The sequence below is a fragment of the Taurulus bubalis genome (genome assembly GCF_910589615.1).
Source record: "Taurulus bubalis genome assembly, chromosome: 12".
NCBI lineage: Eukaryota > Metazoa > Chordata > Actinopteri > Perciformes > Cottidae > Taurulus > Taurulus bubalis.
The window spans coordinates 338,766-349,274 of NC_136600.1; the positions used below are offsets into that span (position 1 = coordinate 338,766).

Sequence of the window (10,509 nt, forward strand, 5' to 3'; positions counted from 1 at the left end):
CTGTTGTGGTCATCGTGCTTCGGGAAACTGAACTTGGGAACGGAGAAGCGCTACAGCGGTCTTTACTGTCACTTATAATTATTTAAAATAAAAAAAACATTTTTTTTAAAAACATTTTGTATGTTAGAATAATTATAATACTCGGCGGGCCGGATTAAAATGCCGTAGTTTGCCCACCTCTGCTCTAGAGGCTGAGCAGACGCTCCACTGGTTTCTTTAATACGCACATTTCATGACATTCAAACATTGCAGTTACGGTTATTGCACTTTTATTAAATTAGGTGACTTAAGAGTAAATGTGCCATGTACATGTCCAAACTGATTACATCACACAGGACATCTCAACTTATCCTCCAGAGCTTCTGATTCCACATCAGCAGGACGTCAGGCAGAGCATTTCAATGCTGAGAGGCTTTAACGAAGTCACGAGAATGAGGAGGAAAGAATGAAGAGAAAGAGGAGAATGAGGAGAATAAGGAGAAGTTTGGTGTGAACGCAGCATAAGGCTCCAGTTGAATTTAGCATTAAGAAGCAATTTTAACTGGCATTTCTCTAAAATGCATCAAATGATTATTTTATATGTCTATTATATTACCAGGCTTAATCTGTAAAATCAAACATTCAAAATGGCTTTAGATTTTTTTCTCTAAAAGGCTTCAGCTTCAGAGAACCATCCAGGTTCACAGAATTAATGAGATTGAAATTGAAGTGGAATAAAAAAAGCACAGAGGAAAACAGAATATTGTTGGCTGCAGATGAATCTATCGGTGCTGATCAGTGATGTACTTCCTGTCTGCATCACTCTTTGGAGGAACAACCTGCAGGTGGCGCTCTATACAGGAAATGTCTCACACGTGACACCGGAATGAGCTTTTTGAACGACAATGATTCAGTTTTAGTTTGACATAATTTAAAATGCGACTAAATATAATTTCGTTATATTAGAAAAGAACTCTCCTAAAAATATTGAGTCTCTTTGTGTTTCCTCACAAAAACATGCAGAAAAAGAGCTGTCAATTCACACTCAAAGTGTTTTTCACATGGTATAAGAATATTCCTGCTTTGAGGAAGTGGAATCCTGTGTTTCCTGCTGAAGGGAAGTCTGTTTTTGGTGCTCCCTTTTTCTCCAGAGTTCAGAAACCATGGCTGGTCTCCGCTTCAGTCCACTTTGTCGCATGCTTGCAGGACTCTGCGGTTGAAGTCCTCTGGCTGGTCAGCGTACACGTAGTGTCCGGCTCCTCGGATCGTCTGAAGACGGGAGGAAAGAGACAAGCAATCAGGAACAGCTCGTCAACAATAGAACCTTCAGCAAGACTCCACCTTGACTTCGACAGGTCTCAACCAACAGAGGGCTTTTTGTAGGCCGACCAGGAAGTTAGCACCACACTGGTTCCCTTCATAAAAAGATATTGGGATTATTAAAATGTTTTGTTTCGTAAGATATGAACACCACCTTTAGCTGCAATAATAGTCATTTACAGCAGGCAGTCTCTCTTCTGCAGGAGGGAGGTTTGCTGAAGACGTCTGTGTTTCAGTTTATAGGATATTCTGAGGATATATTCTGAGGATATTCAAACACAGATATTTCCCCTGGATGTCTGATAAATAATAAACACGACCTTGCAGATACAGTATATCAACAGAGTAAAAGTAAATATGCAGAGTAAAAACAAACAAAGGTGTTAGGGCTCTGGACTTACGATGCTCTCCACGTGAGAGTGCGGCCTCATCTCTTTGATGGCACTGCCTGAGTTGCTGTCGATGCTGGATCGGGATCCGTAGATGATGGTGATGGGGATCTTGGGCTGAAGCTGGTCCATCCTCCGCAGCATCGGCCTCACAGCCCAGCCGTAGTTGACGGTCATGTTGTTAAAGGCCGTCTCCCCACTGGAGCAACAGAAGAAGAAGAACAACTAGAACACATTGCTTTCATCACAGTGATGAAGAACAGCAGCGCGGCGAGGGCCGACCTGGGGCTCTGCGCGTTCAGGTGGTAGATGTACTCAGTCACTGTGTTGTCAGCGAACATGGGGGAGAACTTCCTCTTGAAGTCGGGCCTCAGCGTTTGGACCAGGGTGGGCCCTGCAGGGACCACAGAGGGGGCGGTGTCATAAGCAGCGTGAAGATTCATTACATGAGAAGGGCACAGACAGAACGAGTCTGAACCAACAAGATTATGTGCTCATCCTGGGACCAGTTTTAATTCCTAGTTAAAGTTTTCTGTATATTAAGGACAAAATTGGTAAAAAATACTCAAAGATGCTCACTGCGAGAATAACTTTAGCAAACTATATGAACAAAGCCCTCTTTTGGCTTTAGCCTCGATCCAACCGTATGAGGCCATTATTATTCATTCATATATATCTTTTCATATTTCCTCTCTGAATGCTACAGATGCTCTGCTACTCATATTCTTATACCTTCCATACTTAAAATATTCAGTTTATTAGGCAGCGCCATTAAGCTCTACTCTCGATTGTCAAGCCCATCTTTTGTTCCCAGTTTGTGCTGCAGACCATTAAGGTTCCATCTGAGCTCACTGGTTTACCAAGTGGTCCAACCAGCCTGAGGCCAGCCAGCGGGTTGAAGGGGCTGAACATGGACCCGAGGGCTTTGATCCACACCGGGATGGGGCGGTCTGCCTCCGCCGTGTCCGGGTTCTCAGGGAAACCCCAGGGCTCCACCAGCACGATGTGCTTCACTCTGTCGGCCGGAGACAAAGAAGTTAAACATTCTTTCACCTGCTGTTTGGCTTGATTTCCTGTTTTGTGTAGATAGACCAACACACATATACACACACACATATATATATATATATACACACACACATATATATATATACACACAAATATATATATATATATATATATATATATATATATATATATATATATATATATATATATATATATATATATATATACACACACACATATATATATATACACACAAATATATATATATATATATATATATATATATATATATATATATATATATATATACATATATATACACATATATATGTATATATATATATATATATATATACACATATATATGTATATATATATATATATATATATATATATATATATATATATACATATATATATATATATATACATATATACACACACATTATATATATGTGTATATACACATATATATACACATTATATATATGTATTGTATATACACATATATATGTATATACACGTGTATATACATATATATATACATATATATGTATATATATATACACACATATATATATATATATATATATATATATATATATATATATATATATATATACACACATACATACATACATACATACATACATACATACATATATATATATATATATATATATATATATATATATATACAACAAAACAAAACAGTAAAGCGTAATAATTTAGGAAATGAAACAATAAAGAAAGTTAAAAAAGCCTGCACTATAGTGTCTGGTCTAGTAATGAAATACTCTTCCATGCCAGTAGGTAGCGCAATAATTACCTACCATATATGCTGTATTATGCTACAATGCAACATTTTGTAACTTTTGTGGTTGTTGGTGTGCCACAGGATTTCTTTACTGTAGAAAATGTGCCGCGGCTCAAAAAAGGTTGAAAAATACTGAACTAGACAACAGAAGCGGTGCAAGGGCTGTTGCTGATGGGTCAATTGATGGAGGATCTGGCCAGGGGTGCCTTATTGTAAAGTCTAATGGCAGTGGGCCGTTATTTTCCACTCAAGGAGTTACATGTTTTAACCAATATCAGTCCTGATCATGAGCACCTGATCAATTCTCCACACAGCTCATGGCGACGGCCGAGCCGGCGGCTAGAAGCTAACCGCGAACATTGCAAACAATAGCAACAGTGTTTATCTGGGGGCTGGATGGACACCGTAGTAATGTTGCCATGCTCTTAAATCTATGCAATTACTTTGGTGAATACAATGCTATCAAAACCAATAACTATGAAAATAAGTCGGAATAAACCAGAAATATATTGAATGAATAGCAGTTATTCCCCATCCATCTCACATGCACTGGGTGATAGCAGGGGAACATTGTGGACACACCAGGCGGCAACAAGAGTAAAGCCAGCAGAAGTGCCTCAAAATTGCATTCTCTATCCTGACCATCAGGGGGCAACTCCTCTGGTTATATAGAAGTCTATGCTTCATTTGTTAAAGCTGCATTCTCTCTCCTGACCACCGGGGGGGGGGGGGGGACTCCTCTGATTGTATAGAAGTATATGCTTCATGTGTTAAAGCTGCATTATCTCTATTTACCACCAGGGGGCGACTCCTCTGGTTGTATAGAAGTCTATGCTTCATGTGTTAAAGCTGCATTCTCTGTAATGACCACCAGGGGTCAACTAATCTGGTTTTATAGAAGTCTATGCTTCATGTGTTAACGCTGCATTCTCTCTACTGACCACCAGGGTGTGACTCCTCTGGTTGTATAGAAGTCTATATAAATGACTCTACTTCTATCTTGTTTTTTTCCCTCAGTAAACATTGTAAACATGAGTTTATGTCTCAATCTCTAGTTTCAAGTCTTCTTCAATATAGCGTGATGTTTATTTAGTAAATTATGGTAATTTAGAGTCAAACAGACAATAAAGCAGGGGATAGCTTTAGGGCGGGGCTACAAGGTGATTGACAGGTCGCTATTACGCCGTTGTTTTTGGCTTAAAACTTTAACAGCATGTTTTCAGTTCATTGTAAACAGTTTTAGTTTACAATGAAAATGTATTTTTAGCGTTGTACGCCACCATTTCGTGTCACTTCTGGTTGCAAGAAAACAAGATGGTGTTCACTTCTTATATACAGCCTATGGGACACACTGCCTGTAGTGGCCATTTGTCCCGTAAACCAAAGAAATAAATATAAATTAAAGAAAATAAACCAATATCAAAAGCCACTGATGCACTGTAGGTTTGGTTAAATGACGCAGCCAAAAATAATGCAGGGTCCAATGTGGGAGTCCGGGTTTACTGGTGTTTATTGTAACGTAAAACAACCAAACAAATAAACAAACAAAATGCACCATGCTGCCCCTTCCTGTCGCTGTGCTGCTGTGCTGCTTGTAAAAAACCATAGGCCCACCCAGGTGCATCCCGGTCCTGTACCCGCCTACTCCCTTAAGTACACCAGGTGCCCACAGCATTACCCAATTAACAAACTAAAACCTACGTAAACAACTATAAATAAACAGTACTACCTGTGAAGAAAAATAACTTAAAATACTAGTAAATAGCTCCTACACTGCCCATTCATCAGAAACAATCCAAAATCCATGGCAACTGCGTCACATGGTCTAACAATACAGAGTACATATCATCTCTGGCCCTCCATTGGTTACTGTTTAACTAAAGCACAACATGGTGGCTTACACTGTCTTTAGGCCAGGGGTGTCCAAACTACTAAATTATTTATTGGCCCGCAGCAGATTCTAAAAATATAATGGAGAGAAAGTCACGCAAACAGCAGCTAGCCTGCGAGCTCAACAATCGTATTTGTTGCCGTCCGAACAAAACACAAGAAAATGCCTCACTAAAGTCTTCATAACACAGAGCACGAAGACTTGTCAGCTAACTTAAAGCGAAGCTGAACACAGGACCTCCTCTCTCACTCTGAGGTCGCGGCTCAGTTGCGGCTCCGCGCTGCAGCGGTTTTATTCCCTGAGGTCATAAATTGATCAGTTTTTGAAAGAGAAGGACCGACCTCTTCATGAGCTCAGTGACCCTCTATGGTTGGCAGACCTGGCCTCTAGTTGATCTTATCATCATCTCACACTGAACAAAGAGCCTGCAAGGCAAAGAGCAGGTAGTAGCACAACTTAACGCGCACATGAGAGCATGCTGTGTGAAGCTCCGTCTCTTTGAGACACAACTACCCAAGGTCAACGCTGCTCTCTTCCCCACGCTGTCTGACATCAGAGCAGCTTTTCCAGAGGTCAACATTTCTGCTAAAATGAGTAAACATGTGTCTGTCATCACATCTCATGACAGAACTCAGTCAGCGCTTCCAAGATTTTTCTGCCATTGAGAAAGAAATCAAGCTGTTCTCGGCTCTCTTCCTGGTGGATATAGAAGAAGTGGAAGAGAGTCTGCAATGAGATGCAGTGTGATGATTCTCTGAAGAATCAGCTTCTCTCCCTACCCGACTTCTACCGGAGCTTGGAAAAGGCCAAGTTTCCTGATGCAATATTTTTAATATTAAATATAATATAATATATATATATATATATATATATATATATATATATATATATATATATATATATCAATTATATTATACATATATCAATTGTGCTTATATATACGCATATATAGCATAATTTACCTCATTTTGCGATATACCTCACCTGAATGGCCCAGACTTTCGTATATTTTTGTTTGTGGCTCTCGGTGAAAATAGTTTGCACACCCCTGCTTTAGGCCATAGCATGAACAATGAGCATGTTCCAGCTGCAACAGGGACAGTAGTATTGCCCCGGTTGAACGTAAAGGCTATTTAGAACACTGAGATAACAATAAGAGGACAGAAAGAGGGATTTGTTTCTCAAGCATTACTGATGAAGGAGGGCGATAAGAGATCGAGGACATTTTATCAGCCGTCCCTAATGGAGAGCCTGCTGGAAGCTGAGAGCTGGAGACGCAAAGAGGAGAGATGATTTGGGAGAGATACCGTCCCGTGGGAGGAGAGAGGCTTGGAGGACTCTACTGTTATCGCAGGCCGGCAGCACCTCCATCCTGTTTACATGCTGGCTGTGTGGCTGCATGTTCACACTAGAAGGGCAGAACCATTAAAGTTAAGAGTCCTGTCTCCCCCTCTGGGCCAGGTCTGCTGCTTTGTTCTTCAAGTCATGCTTAAAGGAGGATTCGGCTTTATTGCTCACTTTTGTGAAACTTTCGACCGTTTCACACAGTCTTCTTGAGCCTGCAATTAGCAACACCTTTTATTTTGTCACATGCTCTGTTGTTATGGAACTGTGCATGCTCATACTTTCCGTGCATCTAACATTTCATTTCAGGAGCCACAATTCAAATGGTCCTATAAACTGTCCACAAAGGTTCTTTGCCATCGGTATAACCAAATGCGCCTCATATCAACAAAAGATTACCTTTTAATGAGAAACAACCCGACCCAACGTTACGGTATGAGAAATCCCATAATTTGCACCCACCTGCCCGGGTGTTTGATAGAGTATGACACAGCCAGGAAGCCTCCCAGGTTGTGGCCCAGCAGTATCATGGACTCCAGACCCACTTTGGCCCTCCACTGCTCTATAGACTCCACAAACTGGTCCTCTGCCTCGCGGGCGTCCACGGAGAAGAGGGGCCTGCTGCTCCGTCCGAAGCCCAGCAGGTCCACGGCGAAGACGGGCCGATGCTTTGAGAGAGCTTGCAGGTTCTGAGCCCAAAGGCCCACGCCACCTCCGAACCCGTGGAGCAAGACTAAGGGGGTTTTGCCTTTGATGCGGTCGCCGCTGAAGGTCAGGGTCCACAGCAGATTGCCTTTGGAGACGGGGACATGCTGTTTGGAGAAAGGACTTTCTACACCTGAAAAGGAAGCAAATAGCAGGGAAAGAGAGATTTAGAGCTCAAAAGAGACGCCAAAAGAATGGGGGGAAGAAATGAAATCGGTCAAAGATGGCATGGCACTGCCGCACTCTTCTGTCATTTGGATTTCTTCATGCTAGTTGGTTGATTGTTTTCCCTCAGGCTTCTTCCCCTTTTTTCCCTGTGAAAGGGTTTTTACTATCTTTATTGGGGGAGTTTTTCCTGATCCGTTGTGAGGTCCCGGGACAGGAATGTCATGTGTACAGATTGTAAAGCCCTCCGAGGCAAACTTGTATTTGTGATGTTGGGCTATATAAAATAAACTGAATTGAATTGAATTGATCAGTGGGATCTTGTTTGAGTATGATGGTTACGCACAGAACCCCTCCCAGACCACATGGCATTGGTGCATTTAAGCCCAGGAGAGAACAGGGTGTTCCAAAAGGTTTGGTTCTGAAGGGCTGACACCCTACTTCATCCAAAGAACCCGTTTTGGAAGAAAGAGTTCTTCAAGGATTGTTGAAAACATAATAATAGATAGATAGTTAATAGATCCTCCTGAGCAAAACACGATCCATGAATGTCGTAGGTTGTGCTGCACCACATCAGCCCCACCCCTATAGGAGCCAGATAAGGAACCCTGGGTGGGTTCTTGAGGGAAACCCATGGCCTCTATACGAGTTGGGATCTCCGTGAGATCTGCACTGAGAGAAGGTGAAAAAATTCTGGATAGAATCTTCAGAGAGGGTTCTGGGTGGAACTATTATACCATAGACGGGAACTCTGCGAAAGTTTCCATTCAGAACTTTCGCAGATGGTTCTAGGTACAGCGCTTTATGTTGAGTGCTAGGTAAAACCCTCTGAAAGGGTTCCAGGTGGAACCTTTACAAGAGGTTCTTCCAGGAACCAAAAAGGGCTCACCGATGGGGACAAGCCAAAGAACCCTGCATGGTTCTAGTTAGCACCTTTGCATGGCTACAAGAATGCTGTTTAGATTTTTAAGCATAATATAAACAGTGAATACCACACTATTTGTTTATATTTTGAAATTGGCTAAATAAAATATTTGTTCTTATCCAAGCAATAATACATAAAATAATAATTTACAGAAAACAGCATATTATATCAAACATTTTGTCTTTCTGCTAGGTGTGCCACGCCCTCGTCTCTGCCTAAACTGTCAACCGTGTAACAGTCCTGTAGGTGTCCAGGATGTACAAAAACTGTTGACAGAATAACTTAAGCTGTATCGTGCAATCATTACTCCTTCAATGCATAAAGCGCCCACGTTTTGAAGGGCATATGTCAAAAGTAAAAAGACTAAAAGTCAGAGATCCTTACACCGCAGCATCATGTCCTCTGCGGTCTGCAGCTGGGTCTGAGAGGTGGGACACCATGACGGCAGCCAGTTGGGGATCCACCACCACCTACTCGGGAGACAAAAGGCTTGTTCAAGATGAGCCAGTTCTGCGCAGAACGATAACCGGCGATCGGCGCACAATGCATTTGTGTCCGACTTGATCCCGACTTGCGTTAATCTCATGAGAGCGAGGCGGCCGCAGGTTTGAGAGACATAAAAAGAACAAATGATGCAGCTACACGCACGTTTCTACATAAATATATATTTATAAACACATATGAATAAATCCAAACGTGATCTGTAAACTACAAGTAGATCGGACAGGAAGTCATTTTTTCTGTGACTTCCTGTGTATACTTTGACGTCAGCTGAAAACTGTCCGACTTGACCGCAGTTTCTTGTCACCGCCTCCTGCTGCTCTGCCTGCTCTAGTCTGGATTCCAGGCGAGAGCCAGCTCTTTGAACGAGCCTCTTCTCAACGTCAACCATCAGACGTTTTCTGTGATGACGCTTAAAGGATTCAGACCGAAGCCGAGATATAGAACATCATGAGGCACAAGTTACAAAGTTCATTAAAAAGAGCATCCACGAGGACTGAATGTCAGCATGTATCGTGTCTAGCAGCGATCTGCTCTGGTCAGATCATCTGTGCATCAGCTGCTCGGGAGTAAAGCTCTCTGATGTCATGGCAGGCTCTGTTGGCACTTAAATGGCATTTACTGATAGCACTTTGTAGTTTAACTTTATTGAAGAAATTGTACTTTCTTGATTCTCGTTGTTCTGAGTTTGTACTGATGTTTGAATGCACTTATTGAATGTACTTATTGTCTTTGGATAAAAGCTAAATGTAATTATATTATTATATTTATTATATATTATTATTATATTATTATATTGTAATGTTTGCCAACTGCTGTAACGTTCATCAGACTAATGACGTGATGAACCATCCACATGAAACCACTCACCTGATGGTGCTGTCCACGTAGCCCCACGCGCTGCTCACCAGGCCGGGGGCTCCGACGAAGGACAGCATTCTGTAGAGCACCCTGAGGAGGAAGCATCACGTGACGTCACTCAACAGGGGTACGCGCGTGACGTCACTCTGGTGCCTCCGAGTCTAACCTGTCCTGTGGGACAAGCTCCGCGTGTGTTTACCTGATGCATGACAATAGGTGTTCCCGGTGTTCCACAGACGCGTTTACGACGTATCAAAGAGGACGTATTGAACATGTATATTCATATATATATATATATATATATATATATATATATATATGTGTGTGTGTGTGTGTGTGTGTGTGTGTGTGTGTGTGTACACTCACCCGCTGCTCGCTGCTGTCACCGCCTGCTCGGCCATACTGTAACTCTGGAGGGTCACACGGCGCCCTGTGACGTCACCTCGAGATGAGTCAACCCGTCTCGACCGCTTCGTCGGTCGAGACATCCCCGCCGGGCGGTGCTTCCACAGTAAATTCCACGAGGTCCGCTCGTCGCGACGCTTCTCGTCTCGCGCTGTAACTCAAAACGAGCGCACCCGTCAGAGCGCGAGGCAATGCGGAA

The 10,509-nt window shown here is 42.2% G+C and overlaps 1 protein-coding gene across 1 annotated transcript; it reads right to left on the bottom strand.

Annotated features, from left to right (window-relative positions):
• Window positions 1-262: 262 nt before the first annotated feature.
• abhd5a (abhydrolase domain containing 5, lysophosphatidic acid acyltransferase a) lies at window positions 263-10,306 on the bottom strand (the record flags this gene model as incomplete). Its single annotated transcript, XM_079227785.1, has 8 exons — window positions 263-1,248; window positions 1,701-1,887; window positions 1,971-2,082; window positions 2,549-2,703; window positions 7,211-7,586; window positions 8,928-9,013; window positions 9,915-9,995; window positions 10,272-10,306. 8 exons carry the CDS (start codon window positions 10,304-10,306, stop codon window positions 1,159-1,161), a joined length of 1,122 nt encoding a protein of 373 aa, XP_079083911.1. The 3' UTR covers window positions 263-1,158.
• Window positions 10,307-10,509: the final 203 nt, after the last annotated feature.